Below are 15,065 nucleotides of genomic sequence, written 5' to 3' on the forward strand. Positions count from 1 at the left end.
TGCCATGGGACTCGGCATATTACTCAGTCATTGGATGGACAACCGGTAATCGAACCAATTGTACCAGTAGTTACTTCATTAGATGTGTAATATATTTGTTATCGGTAATTTTACCAAAGCGTATTGATCTATTAGATTTGCAACTCTATATATCTTGATTGTCTGAAAACACAAGCCAAACTCAGATATTCTATCCAATTGAACTGCATCATCAAACTAAACCAGTGTTGGTAGGGCAAGTATAGCCTGTAAAAATTTAGACAAGTGTCAGATTGCAATAGTGCGGTTGCTAAACTGGTTTAAATCATTGTACATTATTAGTTTTAAACTTTGCATTAACCATCACTCTGCTCGCCATCATCGAGCGCATCGTTTTCCAGTTCCTTGTTTGATTCTCTGATCTTGGCTTCACGAGCAGCCACTTTTTCTTGATGAGTTTTGAGTTTTTCCAGTAGATCTTTGGCAACATTAAACACACCTCCGGTAGCAGCATTGCAAGCAAAGCATTTGGCGGTTTTTACATAGTGCTTCAATGCACACGCTTCGCAAAAATAATGTGAGCATTTTGTTACTACTGGGGATTTGAATGGCCCGCGACAGATCAAACAAGCAAATGGAAGATGACTCAAGTCTTCATCTTCATCCTTTGGGTTTTTACTGGTATCATCATCTCCTTCATCGTCACTAGTGATAAGAAATCGATTTGGATCCAAATTTGCCAATTTGTTCTTCTGTTGCTCATCCCATTCACGATCAATCTGCCATCCAGCCTTGTAGTCTCCGCGATCATGCATAAACTTGCACGAATCCCCATATCCACAGTACCCTGTGTCTTTATAGTCTTTGCATATATCAGGCTGATAATCAAATCTGGAGCTGATGCGTACATTAGTTTGGCCGCGCAATGGACCTGCTCGAATACCGCCTGCATTGGATTGGGTGACCCGCTCAGTTTTCTTGTTTACATATTCAGTATATGCAGACTGACCCTTGTAGATCTGAGAAGTGAGTTCAGCTTCATCGCCAGCATATATTAATGGAGCTGCAGGACTTTCATCTGGCCTGTTTGATTCTGATCCGCCGTCCACATCCAATACTCGAGTGGCAGTGTCTTTTGAAAGTGATGCAGCAGTTCCAGATGACTTGAATGCTAGTTCAAGAGCAAGAGTTTCTTTTCGCTGCTGTAGTGCTGATGATGTTGGATCTGGCTTTATGCTGGAAGTATCCCAGGATCTTGCTGAAGTTGCAGTAGAGACAGTCGAAAAAAAAGATGAAGATGCCAGTTTTTCTTTCTTTCGTTTGAGCAACTGTGAAGAAGATACTACAGCTGGTGTAGAAGTGGGTTGTGGATCGTCGTCATGATTAGATGGTTCTAAAGCATCGTCTGTGGAAATACGAGAGCGTTTGGATCGAAGACTGTTTTTGCTTGATGCAGATCTGCTTCCCTTTTTAAATAGCACAGTTGTCTGTCCAGCATCATCATCAATGCTGCCTGTATTGTCCATGGTTTAGAAACATTCGAGAAAAGTCGAATAAAAACGATTACAGTCTAGACACCAAAAACCAAGTGTTTGATGAAACAGCCAGTATAATATAAGGTCTAGACTCCATCTTGCAATTAAAAAAGTTCAAATGGCGGCCACACCCCAATTCATCGATTTGATATCAAAACAAAAATCAGATGCGACTGGCAGCGAAGCGTGCATCCAAGTTGCTGATTGATGCAGAGGCCGACCCTGCATCTGAATCTGATATCTCTGTCTATAAAGATACTAAAAGTAGTCTTGCACAAAACTACATTTGTGCTCCTGCTTACGAAGGTTATGTTTACAGCGGTGTTTCTGAAGGTATCTTGTTTTGAACTCAAGATTGTATTGCCATTCAGTGCTATTAAACTATAGTGACTGGATAACGCCTATTCTTTGAACCATTTGGATAAATATACTTGACTGTAAAGTTCTTTTATAGATTTACCAGTCTGTTATGTTTATACTGGTTATAGATTGTAATGCTTGATTGAGCCATCAACCCTAATATATATCCAACTTTCAGTCTTCTCTGAATGGCTTGTACAATTTAAACTTTTATAAACTTCAAGTCATTGTACCGAGTTGCCTAACTAATTCCCATTGAACATTTTATATTGTGACATGTATGCACATTGGCTTGGCTTTTATCCATTGACATTAACTGGAAACTCGAATTAAATTAATCATTTTTATTAGCTATTCAACAACTTCAATCCACTTGGGAATTCGTTGCAGTGTGCCAGTTCTTCCATCTGTACTACAATGACTTTGGAATGGACGATTTTTACACCGAGGTAGGTACTGATTTTTTGCTGAATCAACTGAGCCCACGACTTCAACTAAAGTTTCATACTATGCTTTGACTTGTATAAACTATTAGCAACTTGAAGACAACTTGCCACAAATTCCAGCAACAAAGTACATTATCGATATCCATATTTTATTATTACAACGTTCCACTTGTGTACGAAATATAGAGTAAGCTTTTAAATATACACATACATGATCAAGACATGTTTAGCATTTAAATGTCACAAGGTTTTCAACTGAATACTAGATTACTTGAACGCGCCGTTTTACTCATCATATACACTGATTGCCATTGCATGTAGTCATAGTAACTGGCTTGGGGTATTTTCAACACAGCTAAAAAAGCGCATGGAAGACGAGGATAATATGATTGCAGGATTTATTGACGGAATAGAGTATGACAACATTCCACTTTGTACCAAGGTAGAAACCTGCTTTATATCATCATATGATCAACCTGCATGTTGATGGCAACACTCTAACTCATCTAAACCACGTATTTGAGTCATAGGTGCTAATTCTCCAAAGATTATGTGATTGGCAATTCGTAGATTTGGATCGATTTAAACCATTAAAGAATACTGAAGAGAATGACCAGCTCCTATGGGTAATATCTGTCACTATTTCAATTCATATATTAATTTTTATCCTTTTTGTTGTAAAACGCTAGTACTAATCATAGTGATATGCTTTGAATAGAGAGTGGAGCCAATCGGATTTGATGCTCAGAACAATACATATTTTTTATTTGACGGTTGGTAGCTTTGGGTTCAACTGTTTTTGGTATTGATTTATACCAATGGTTTTCAGTAGCTTATGTTTTTATCATTGGGATGATCATTTTAATACAATAGATAACAGAGTGTATATGGACACTTCAAAAAGGAACGGCTTATTGGCTCACTCAAGACGGAAAATGACGATTGAATCCGATTCGGATGATGATTTATCAGGAACACCCAGTAAAAAGTGGACAATGGTAAGAGCTTGCTCATACAGCGCGTTTTGATTCTTAAAATATCATAATACTAACTGTTGAGTGTTTTTTGAATGTCTGTACATAGGTTTGTAGAACGATAAAAGACTGGGAGACATGGCCAGAGAGGTTTCAAGCATCTACGCATCCCGATGAGCGCGCGCTTTATAAATATCTAACCCTAGAAGCTAAACCACATGCCATTTCACAGATCAAGGTAAATCATTGTTATGTACCACATTTCCAGTCAGGGCAATATTTAGTTGGTGTTGTTTGAATTTAATGTGTTGTCATGCGACATACATTTTTTGTAGAAATGGAATACAGTACGCAACTTGTCCGAGGCACTTCAAAATCGTAAAAGATCTACTCGGCTACAGATTCGTGAGCTGACCGACTCAGAGTCAATGTATAATGGCGTTTCTTCTAGGAGTAGGCGTCAAACTAGAGCGACCGAGAATACAGGAAACAGTAGTTTAAATTTAGTTAAACGATTAGAAGAGGAGTCTAGACGCAAAGAAGCAGTTGAGTTGTCAATTGTTGCACTTGAGATTGCCAAATTCTTATTTATGTTGCTGATGTGGCTTACATTTTGATTTTCAATTGCACATTCTTTGCACATTTGCATTTTAAACAGCAACACAAAGCCAAGGAGTTGAAACGATTAGAGTTGGAAAAAAAGCGAGAGAGTCGAATTTTAGAACGAGCTCGACGAAATATCAAATACGAATCTTTACCATTGTACGTCCTACCAAAAGTTGAACAGCAATCTGTAGATGATTTTCAGCATTCCACTTCATTTGGTGGTGCTAATGACTCGCACCCTATTTCTCCGACACGCCTGATGAGTGCTTTGGATGGATCTATTCCGAGCACATCTACTGCTTTTGTAAAAAACAAACGGAAGACGTATGCTGAAATGTCTAAGTCAGATGTGGTCGAGTCCAGCCTTACTCGACAAAGATCTAAACCAGTCAAAAGCAGCTATTCATCTACACCTAAACGGACAAGAACAGTTGCCACCACTTCAGCATTTACTGATGACTTGGTTGTAAACACCCCGACTACCGAATCAATTAAACAGAACACAAAAATGGCTGTTTCTTTTTTGAATGATGAGCCTGTGGAAATGCCAGAAGCTAATAATGAAACCTGGTTTTTTCATTGTCGATGCGGTCTCAGTGGAATAAATCTTGATGGTAAGTCTATCTATTCTGTATGTATGGTGCTACAAAACTACCCAATGTTGACATAGTAAAACGTTTTGGGTGGTTTGATTACAGATGGATTTCCTATGATTGAATGTGGATCGTGTAAAAAATGGTCACATATTGCATGTGCAATTACCACGAAGTCGGGGAAACCGTGCACTTCTGCGCAAGTTCAAAAGTGGGAAGCGAACGATTACACTTGTCCCAAATGTACGATCAAGGCACGAAGAAAAAGCGCAGCTGCCATTAAAACCTTTAAATCCAGCCCATCCACGCTATCTGCAGCTGCATTTCCTGGAGACGCTCAGTATCTAGCTTCAGATGATGATGTGTCTGATCGTTCTCAGCTCGGCTTACCTCTGTCAATGAAAACAAAAAAAAGAAGAGTTGTATCAGATATGAATGCAAAACCAACTCAAAAACAACCAGTATCTCAGACATTTACTTATTCTCCAAGCGCCAATGAACCAGTCTGGAACAACAACGTGGTGTATTATGAATCTAACCAGCCAGTGATTCATACTGACAGTAATGGTCATGATTGGGGTTTTGCACGAGGACTTGATGCAATTGTAGAAGCCGCATTGTATTCCGATACTAGCACTACAAGCTCGACGGTTGCATCCAACGTGTTTAACACTTACAATGGAAACGCAGATGGAAATGCGTGGATAGCTCATCGTGGAACCAACCACCCAGTTACACTCCAGCCGCAGTCAGTTGAGTCTAATGCAAGCCAGGACATGAATGCAGATTTGGTACGCCCGACACAACCTCATTCTAGGATTCCCTCGGCAGAGTTGTCGAGCGTAACCGGCCTGTTATCGCTTGTTGCCGAACGACATAATGGAACAAATCATCCGGTGACCGAGCCTACTCGGCAATTACTCCAACGATTGACAGCTTCGGAGAATAGTTACTAGGCAATAGATTAGCAACATTTTATTTATTCTTACATCAATATAGTTATAATAAAGTCGACTCAAAATGCAAATGAATTCAATTGCAATGTTCATTCTTTCCTCAAGACTGGACATCACTTCAAACCCATCTAATCAATGTATAACGGAATTGGTCTTTCCACTGCCAGAGGCTCTGGTACCAACGGTTATGTTCAACGCAATATGTCTGCACTGCGACCTCGCAATGAGTTCAAAAAGGATATTTCGTCCTTCAACCACAGCAACTCTCTAGCCCATCGTAAACCCAATCAGGGCATCCTTGAGCATGACCGTAAGCGTCAAATAGAACTCAAATGTCTGGAACTTCAAGAATCTCTTGAGGAACAAGGAACATTGGGTGAGGATGAGATCCTTGCACAGGTGAGTACACTCCGCAAGTCTATGCTTGCTGATCTCAACAATGTCCAACTGGATGCTACCAACATCAAAAGCCATCAAGTGCATCGTATTGCCGAGGCCAAGGAAAAGGCTAATAAACGGTTTGAATCTGCTTTTGGCATTGATACATCCGACTTTGTCGAAGGCGGTTCATTTGATCAGGAACGACTGGTGAGTATTCAATCCATTGACTTTGGAAATTCAGTAGTATGCTTAGACTGGTCTCTATAGTTGTCACTATCAATGTTGCATACAAGGACCAACACTTGAGCATATTACTGCATTTAAACATGCTTGTTTGTAGACAGCTCTGTCTGATTGTATATTAAATAGCTTATCCAATGTCTTTTTATGCACATGATAGGATCAAAAGAGAAACGAGCGAGCAATTGAGCGACAAAGAAAGGAAACAGAGTATTTTGAGAAACAAGCTCGACGTGAACAAGAGCAAAAAGATGCTCTCAAACAGCGTGCACGACAAGACGCAGCTGCAGAGTCATTAAGCAGAGATGATCGTCGTGGTCGCAATTTGGGTCGGGATAGAGATCTAAGCAATAGACGAGGCGGAGATCAAGATCGCAGACGTCGAAGCAGGTCCCTATCATCTTCAGACACTGGATCCTATCGTAAAAATAACAGCCATCAAAAAAAAGTCAGAAGAAAAAGTCGCAGTCCTTCAATCTCTCCTGCCGTTGATACTCGTGATGTCCACAGATCTGCTTTGAAAAAAACAGTCGAAAAGAACTCTGCTCAACTTCATCATTCCCGTGATAAACAAGCTTTGGAATCAATTCGTGACAATTCAGCTAATAAGCGACGTGAAAGGTCTTCATCCAGATCTCGCTCACGGTCAAGATCACCCCCCAATCGGTCATCCCGTTTTTCTCGCAAAAGTTCTAGTGTTAGCTCTGGGGAATATCGGTCTAAAAGGTCTGATAGCAAAGTCAGTTCACGATCCAGCAGTGGTTCCAGTCAGAGTCCTAATCGTCGTGGTAGAAGTCGCAGCATTAGTAGCCGAGGGAGCTTTACAAGTCAAAGTAGAAGCAGCAGCCGTTAAATTAAATGGCAGTGTTGAATTTTAAAATTGCCATCAAGACTACTTTATTTGAATACGGTTTTTTGTATTTATAAATATAGTTTGATTGGACTGATCTTGTTGATTGTTTGGCTTGACTAGATACTTTATTTCAGATGTAATATAACTGCAAAATATAGGTCATTTGTATGTACATATACAAACTATAAAATTAGTAGAATTTATTCGACTTTTCAAAGCCTGTCATGACCCTATCCACGTAAATGGAGCATTGAATAAGGAAACTAGAATACATAATAGACAGTCAATCTCATGGAATGATAACTCATCAAATCCAGCGATTAGACATGATCTGCCAGTCGTTCAACAAACAGCAATATTGCGTGTAGATCTTAATATTTCGATTCCGAAATTATGCTGATAATTTAAAATGGTTGTGGCGTGCAATTCCAGATGTTGAGAAAAGGTTGAAAATGCCGATTAAAGTTAGTTTGTAATAGAAAAGCACAAGGAATATTCAACCATTATTTATTCCAAAGCAAAATAGAGGCAGTGATTGCAAGATGAATAAACGTTGCATTTTACGTGAATATGGCTGCAAGACGATTCAATATATTTTATACTGTCAAACCATTTGAATTTAACCTAATGATTTAAATTTCAAACAAAACGGGCCATTTGAAACAGTTCTTTTAGTTGAAAGATTCAAGACTATTAAAACTAGCAGCTAGCGAAGAATGATCCTTGGCTGACTCATCCAATTGTAACTCTTGAACTGATAAAACTGGAGACTCTTTTGCTGATTCTCCAGAAACCGAGACAGATAATTCTGATCCGTGTGCTGGCTTGGTTTCATGCAGCATAAATGGAATTCCGACAATCGGCGCAGACTGGTATTCAAGTGGTGCAGTTCCTGCAAGCCTATCATCCTCAAAATCCTCAAAATCATACCAAAATGCAGCATCGTCCTGCTTTAAAATACCCAACTCTGGAGAACTTTTAGACACGGGCCCATTGGTTTGAACTGAATTCGACTTCAAATCGCCTTGAGATTGAGCTGATTTCAAATGACAATGATTTTGAAGCTGTTCTATTGATGACACATGCTGGCTCAAAGTTGTGCTTTCTGGCTTTTGAAATTTCGGGTTTGCAATATTTTTGTGATATGACCCTGTAGTATTATCTAGAGTAGAAGTGGAGAGATTTTCCTGTTTTACCTGATGAGGTTTAGCAGATTTTGACGAATGGCTAGCATTGTTGTGCTTAAAATGATGATTACAGTTGTTTTTTGTATGATTTGCTGTGGATGGCTTGCTGACGGATAGATGCTCTCGACGTAATGCACCTTGGTAAGCTTCAGGAAACCTTGTCATATTGACCAGATACTGTAAATGTTGCTTGCGATCTCTTACATAGTCTTTGACTTGATAGAAACCTTGCTTATTTTCAACTCTTTGCAACAACACCTATCATGTAAACACATCAAAAATAAGTGTTTGCCAAGCATATAACCAACTGAGATTTTTGAAAAATCTGGAGTGCATGCGTAGAGAACTTACCGAGTTCTCTTTGCTAATTTGATCGTGAATATCAATACGCTTTTGTTGGCCAACCTTTGTCTTGTGTGCGCGTTCTTGCTTTAGTCTTGGACTGATTAGAGTATACGATGATGGAGTGCTGAACATTCTCCGCATACGCTCCAGCAACATCAGATTTTCTTTTTCAATTTTTTTTAGAGTTTCTGCGGTTTTCAGATATAAAACAAATCCATTCAACTCATTGTTAGCCACCAAAGAAACACTCCACGGTACATGCTGCTACAATAATAAACGATTACAGAGCACTAAATGTGGGCAGACAAATACACATCAAAATGAATGATTTCACTCATACGTTCAATACAAATTTCTAACCTTGCTTATTCAGCAGCTTTTTAGATGGAACATCCAAGTGGGCCATTCGCTTTGATGGAGCATTGTCTACGCACGATTTCATTGATTTGATTTTGTCTGCATGTTTTTTGCGAGCCGCTTCATCCCATTTTTGTGCCAAGATTTTTGAAGAGCACGGGTAAACAGAAGTGTACCGCTTATGTGCTGTTGTAGGGTTGGGTGGGGGCAGACTTTTACCCAACAGTCCCACTGATGCAACAGATCGAGTTGGAGAGGAATCGATATCAGACGCGTCACAGTGGTCTGGTCGTGAATGTGATGTAGGATAGGTATAAGCCGAACGAGACGTGTTGGATATCAAGGATGCAAGTGCTTGTGATGTGCAATTTTTTGAATGTAGTCTTGCAGTCACTGGGCGTGCAGTGTTTGATTGAGATTGGGGTTGATCGTAAACGTTTACCATAGGGTTGGAGGCTATTGATTTGTCGTCAGATGTGGCAGGTCTATTTGGAGCAGAACAAGGCCTTGTATTTTTTTGTGATATCACCATGCTCGCATTTGAATTATTTGCTTCTGTATTCAGTTTCTTTCGACTGTGAAATAATCTATGATGAGAGATTGGCGTGGAGGGGAGACTGGTTATGAGTAAATCGGGTTTGGGCTGTTGTCTTATTCTTGCACTCTTTGGCCGGGCTGTAGATATTTTCTGTGATCCTGGCGTTGTAGCTTTTTCAAAATAAGATATTTGTTCTTGAAAACAGATATCGAATGAATCCATTGAACGCGAACTCCTAGATAAATCCTCTTTTGCGGATAGATATACATGTGGAGTTGTTGATGACGCAACAGTATCTACCATTATAGTAACTTTTGTATCGAATATGCTATAGAGTTAGCGAGCACTGTTGATGCACTATCTCTTACACAATTTTAAAACTTGGAGAGTTTGGCAACGAATCAATTGCTCATTCTGGAAAACCATTTGCCACGTGATGACAAAGGAATTGAGATTTGGCAACTTGTCAAAAGCCAAATCCTATTTCTGGACATTAAAGCTCTCAAGACAATGGCATTGTGGTAATGCTAGCAGCATTGGCTGGTCAAGACACTGGAAATGTTGCTGAACGAGTTCAAAATTACCAATCCATCGATCTTGATTGACATCTGAATTCTGCTAGAATACAAGTTCCTCGAAAGATATATTCAAAACGCTCAACGAGTTTGAGATGGCCATCAACAAATCAAAAACAAAAGTTTAAAGTGTATAAATTTATTTGGGTTGAATGATCGAGTTAGTAAGAGAATAAGAGACTTGCTTATATCTAGAATGAAAAGGAAAGCTAGCACGTTTAAAGGTACCGATGCGCTAAAGAGAGGATGTTGCAAGGAGTGCAATCCCAGTCGATTTGCTCCATCACCTCAGCTATAGCTTATATCAGAAATAACAGACGTCAGACCAAAACAAGGTCTATAAGTGAAGCGTTGCTAAATACGTCAATCGTTCATCAGCAACCTTGCGTTCAAAGTCCAGTGGCAAGATTGGCACATCCTCTATAAGCGGAGAGACATATCGCTCATACTGATCACCATAAAATGCCTTTAGTGCAGCTAACCGAGCGTCCAAAGAGGATTGTTGTGCTTGCTTCATTTGAGCTTCTGCTTCAATAACTCCTCGTCGAGTTGCTTTGGTCATTGTTTTGAGGTTTTGTTGGTAGAGGTTTCTCCAGGTTATTGCTAGGTTCTCTGCCATTGCATCAAGGCGAACAAATGTTCGCAGTGGGTGTTCCACCGATTCTGACGAATCGGGTTGTGATTGAGTATCAATCTCTACTGTATTCAAACTAGATTGCACCAATGCATCTTTTGAGGTAGTTGAAAGCACTACAGCGAATACAGGGAAGGCCAAAAACAACAGTATTGCAACAAGAGAAACTTTCATGCTAATGTGAGAAACTTGTATATTTCGAGTTGACCAATGTCTTTCTATGATGGTGAAACCCTAATCAGACAATAACCGGCTTTAAAAGTGTATGGCGGATAGGAATATGTTGATGGCAAGAGTGGCGGTAAGGAAATCAAAGTCAAGCCACAGATTGGTTATCTTGCAATTGTACTTGCGTAAACGAGACACTATCTTGGCTGCTTCTGGAATAGGCAATGGCTAGCTATTCGCTGCACTTTTTTACAGTTGATCGTCTCAATGACATTTTGAATTCCTTAAACACAATTTGCTCTTTCTCCACTTTTGGTATAGCCATACATTGTACGATCGTCAAACTCATTCATGTATTGGAATCAACTGTTCTCACTCATCTTTATTGTCAAACTCATGCGTTTGCGCTCTAGTTCAAGAAACCAAAGATTGCACGTCTCGGGAATACAATTTTATTCATGCTAATCACTCGATGCTCACTTGTAATGTTTGGTATAGAGAGTTGGAGGTTCAAGAAATGTGGAGTTTATTGAAACAGAAATACGAACATTGGCTCGGTTTTTACACAAGATGAGCACGGAAAAAGATCAGAGAGCTTGAGTTTAGATAACACAATGCTCAGTAAATTTGATGAAAACTGGTTATGTATTTTGGCACTCTTATTTAGTGTTCGATTTTACCTGAATACGGCTACAAGATGGGAATACAAAGTACAAAAGTTTACATTTTATCACTAATCATAACTCTCGCAACGGGAACATCTCTTGTCGTATCTCTAATCAATACCGTCCATATTTCACGCTATGCAATCTATGCTCGAACATGGCATGCAGCATCCCTCTTTTTAACAACCCTGGCACTCCTCAGCTGTCTTATTGCACAAACAGTAAATCTATACTTTGATGTGGAATGGACTGCTCTCATTGCAGTGTTTATCAGCCTATCTTCGGTTGCGCATGTTTTGCTTCAAATCCAAACTCTATCACCGTGTTTTGGACCAAAACGAAGTAGTGGGGACAAAAAAGGATGCATGTGCAAGATTGCTTCTGCAAGGGTGTGGAGTATCTTGATGCAAACTGCTATTGTAGCTGTTCATTTTTTTACCGTCAAGCCTGTGTACGACAGGGCCATATTTGGGTTTAAACCCAATAGTAATTATTGGGAGATGATGGTAAGTCAAATCTTGTTACTGTACATCGACTTTGCAAAAAGTTGATAGTTACATATACTAATTTGACACGTCTATTTAATTTCATGTCCCATGTGTATATTGTTGTGATAGTGGTATATAAATATAACATGGCCGTGGATTATGATTGTAGTAGCAATAGACTTTACATGCGCTATAAAATATATTCTAGTTCTTAGTGAAGCAATCGAAATGCTCGGATGTGTAAGTATAGACTCTGAAGAAGATGAAGATGGCGCTGATTTAAAAAAACTCGAAACGAAACATAGTATTTTGTACGATAAAAAGACCTCTACGGATCCTATTCAATCAAAGCTTAAACGGGATAATGAACATAGACATACATCCACCGCCTTGTCACCGTCTTCAACTCGTTCAATCAATGTAGAAAAAATGTCTAGGGGAAAGCGATCGGCATTGTTTGCTGCATATGTTCGGGGCCTTATTCTTACGGCTGGAGTCAGCATAGCTGTAGTAATTATGGTGCTTTTAACAGTCGCGTTACAAGATCCCCGTATCAAAGTACCTAAAAGTTCTAAAAACTATTCGGGGGCAATGTGGACATGTCTGGTTTTGGGCCATATCGAATTGACTGGATTCTGCGCATTGCTAACATCAAGGAACATAATGCTTGCAAGAATGCAGGATCCAATCTATCGAGTATACGGAGAAGAAGCAACTCGAGATGAGGGATTTAGTTCTGCTGATTCACTTTCCAATGTCAAGAAATAAGGTGGTGATTTTGAATAGTCTAGCCATCAGTACTATTGGCAGCAATTGAATAAACTGTCAATTCATTGTATCCAATATTACAGTTAAGCCAACTGTTTTGGCTGGAAATAGTTGAGCCGAGCCAGAAATCATATGAGCAATAGGAAAATTAATAATTGGCAAATACATAAGAAATGCTCAAGCATTCATTCAAATTATGTATTGGGACTAGATAAATGTATTTAAATTAGGGAAACCATGCAAACCAAAGGGAATAACAAATCGAGTCCCCCACCTAGCTCCAGCACAACAATGCCATAACTTTAATACTTGAAAACATTATAGCAAGTGTAAATCATGACATATAGTCACGCTCAGGATCACAAAAAGATGCTGCGCCAACATCCTCCTTGACAAGTAAGCTGTGAGTCAACTTGATTTGGCGCACCAAAGTATCAAGTATAGGTATAACAGGAAGCGACTCCATTGAAAGCATTGCATCATTAACATTACTAGCCACAGTTTGCCGAGCAGATATATCCAACATATATGACACAGGACTCTTGTGTGGATCTGGATAGCAAATGAGTGAAAATAGTTCCTATTATCCATTGAAGATATGATTTAAATAGTCACGGTGTTAAACAATAAGCACAGTTACATTGACATATCAAGGATAGACTAAATTGTAGAATACACATTCAGACAGATTAATCAGCTAATAACCAAACCTACCTGAAGTGCATTTTGAATACTCTCCGATGCATTAGATCCGTACACCTGGTTCATTTTTTGTCCAAATTCAATCAATATCATCCATTGATCAGGTAAAGCATCAGCAAGACCGTCGGTTGGATTGACCTTGTCCGTTTGACCTTCATCTACATCCATGGCGTCTACATCTTTGCAGTCTTGACCTTGATTGGAATCAAAGTCAAAACCAGCAGATATGTTAATAAATTTGAGGCAGTCCAGCTGAAATCGAACAATTTCATTTTCTTTCAGCATGTCACTGTAGTGTTGTGTTATTTTTGCAATAGCAGATTCGATTTTGCCTTGAATTATGAGTAGTTGAATGTCTATTGAGTTGAATAATTGGTTACTTTTAATAAGGATAAAACCAATCGCAGTACAGATAAATATATATAGATTAAATCATCAAAGCCATAAGTACTGGCAAATTCCTGCGCCTACCTTTTCGAATATGCATACTTTTTTTGCCAGGGAATTGGTTGGCTAGAGAACCAGACTCGCTGGAAAGTGCTTCTAAGTTCATTTGAGGTTGATTATCGAGGTCGCAGTTTCCAAATGCAGAAGTATAAAAACTTGTAGCAGCCTGACTGTATCCATGATGAATCAAATATGACAGGACTACATTGTCAATAATTTTTGATTCGCAAAGTGGTCGTCCCAACACATTATGCATATTTGCATCTGTAGACGCAGTACCGGCACACGTCAAGCTACTGAGTGAAATTCCATTCAAAGTTGATTTAAACTTGATGCGCTCTTCTCGACAATACTGAACAATATCAAATTTGAACGGTCGTTGACCAAAATTAGCTTCAATTACTTCTCCAGGAGTTCGCAGACCGATCGATGGGTATAGTTTTAGGCCAGGTTTTTTGTCGCGAAGTATGTTTTGAAATGCAACACCAAGCATAATTCCGTTTTTTGTAAACAGGGCAGTCATGTTCATAAAGTTGATACAGCAGCCAACAATATCGCCTGTTGTATATGTGGGTCCGTATGATTTGCCACTTCCAGCACCGCTGAATATATTACCATCATCACCATGGTAACCCCAAGAAAGATCATCCCAGCCTAAATTAAAGTCAAGTATGCAGTCATTACACATTTAAAATAGTCAGTAAAAGTATGAGTTGGTAAGCAGCACAATTTCAGCAAGTTTCCAACCTGGAAGTCGACTCAGTTCAAAAGTAGATGTACTAAAGCCAATCCCAATATACCTAAAACAGACATTAAAATCCAAATTAGTGATTCAACATTTGCATTTCACGCACATGAATATCAAGCCTAAATTACCCATCGCGGCCCTTGCTCGTTACAGCGATTTCAAAATAATAGATGCCAGTCTGAGGAGGAATAAATGTATTTGCACGGACCGAAGCAGCATCAGCATCAGATTTTCCAGAGCCTGGTTGAATTTTGCGAGTTAGAAGGCAATATCAATCGATTAGAGGTGTTGACAGCAACCATACAGAAACTATACCTTGATAACTCACGCGCACATTATTGTTGGACAGATCTAGAATGGAACCTTTATCTTTAGGATTCCATGAAGAGGGCAATGCATAAGATTGCAAGCCAAAGGAAGGTAACTTTTTAGCAGGATTGTCGGAGAGTGGTTGAATCTGAGAGTAAACATGTTGCTGATGACTGGAAGAGGGTGTTCTATCAGAAGCAGACATAGTAGA

At 39.3% G+C, this 15,065-nt stretch overlaps 7 protein-coding genes across 7 annotated transcripts; 3 read left to right on the top strand and 4 right to left on the bottom strand.

Moving 5' to 3' along the window:
* Nucleotides 1-422: 422 nt before the first annotated feature.
* Nucleotides 423-1,001, bottom strand: BATDEDRAFT_4427 (U2-type spliceosomal complex subunit CWC24; the record flags this gene model as incomplete). The annotated part of the gene is made up of 1 exon (XM_006674845.1): nucleotides 423-1,001. A coding segment is annotated over one exon (579 nt), but the record flags the coding sequence as incomplete, so codon positions are not given.
* Nucleotides 1,002-1,681: 680 nt separating this feature from the next.
* BATDEDRAFT_86010 (uncharacterized protein) lies at nucleotides 1,682-5,449 on the top strand (the record flags this gene model as incomplete). The annotated part of the gene is made up of 11 exons (XM_006676084.1): nucleotides 1,682-1,847; nucleotides 2,226-2,323; nucleotides 2,410-2,507; nucleotides 2,642-2,762; nucleotides 2,851-2,946; nucleotides 3,039-3,093; nucleotides 3,194-3,318; nucleotides 3,404-3,532; nucleotides 3,630-3,839; nucleotides 3,953-4,514; nucleotides 4,599-5,449. The coding sequence occupies 11 exons, from the start codon at nucleotides 1,682-1,684 to the stop codon at nucleotides 5,447-5,449; spliced, it is 2,511 nt and encodes an 836-aa protein (XP_006676147.1).
* Nucleotides 5,450-5,584: 135 nt separating this feature from the next.
* BATDEDRAFT_9270 (uncharacterized protein) lies at nucleotides 5,585-6,097 on the top strand (the record flags this gene model as incomplete). The annotated part of the gene is made up of 1 exon (XM_006675036.1): nucleotides 5,585-6,097. The coding sequence occupies one exon, from the start codon at nucleotides 5,585-5,587 to the stop codon at nucleotides 6,095-6,097; it is 513 nt and encodes a 170-aa protein (XP_006675099.1).
* A 1,497-nt stretch (nucleotides 6,098-7,594) lies between these two features.
* Nucleotides 7,595-9,653, bottom strand: BATDEDRAFT_22406 (uncharacterized protein; the record flags this gene model as incomplete). Its single annotated transcript, XM_006675496.1, has 3 exons — nucleotides 7,595-8,368; nucleotides 8,462-8,643; nucleotides 8,816-9,653. 3 exons carry the CDS (start codon nucleotides 9,651-9,653, stop codon nucleotides 7,595-7,597), a joined length of 1,794 nt encoding a protein of 597 aa, XP_006675559.1.
* Nucleotides 9,654-10,262: 609 nt separating this feature from the next.
* BATDEDRAFT_22407 (uncharacterized protein) lies at nucleotides 10,263-10,733 on the bottom strand (the record flags this gene model as incomplete). Its single annotated transcript, XM_006675497.1, has 1 exon — nucleotides 10,263-10,733. One exon carries the CDS (start codon nucleotides 10,731-10,733, stop codon nucleotides 10,263-10,265), a length of 471 nt encoding a protein of 156 aa, XP_006675560.1.
* A 691-nt stretch (nucleotides 10,734-11,424) lies between these two features.
* Nucleotides 11,425-12,648, top strand: BATDEDRAFT_22408 (uncharacterized protein; the record flags this gene model as incomplete). The annotated part of the gene is made up of 2 exons (XM_006675498.1): nucleotides 11,425-11,898; nucleotides 12,010-12,648. 2 exons carry the CDS (start codon nucleotides 11,425-11,427, stop codon nucleotides 12,646-12,648), a joined length of 1,113 nt encoding a protein of 370 aa, XP_006675561.1.
* Nucleotides 12,649-13,015: 367 nt separating this feature from the next.
* On the bottom strand, nucleotides 13,016-14,945 carry BATDEDRAFT_2468 (uncharacterized protein; the record flags this gene model as incomplete). The annotated part of the gene is made up of 7 exons (XM_006674825.1): nucleotides 13,016-13,228; nucleotides 13,528-13,706; nucleotides 13,873-13,998; nucleotides 14,083-14,451; nucleotides 14,545-14,597; nucleotides 14,674-14,785; nucleotides 14,861-14,945. Coding segments are annotated over 7 exons (1,137 nt in total), but the record flags the coding sequence as incomplete, so codon positions are not given.
* Between the last annotated feature and the right edge of the window lie 120 nt (nucleotides 14,946-15,065).

This window comes from Batrachochytrium dendrobatidis, assembly GCF_000203795.2.
Source record: "Batrachochytrium dendrobatidis JAM81 unplaced genomic scaffold BATDEscaffold_1, whole genome shotgun sequence".
In the NCBI taxonomy this organism is placed as follows: Eukaryota; Fungi; Chytridiomycota; class Chytridiomycetes; order Rhizophydiales; genus Batrachochytrium; species Batrachochytrium dendrobatidis.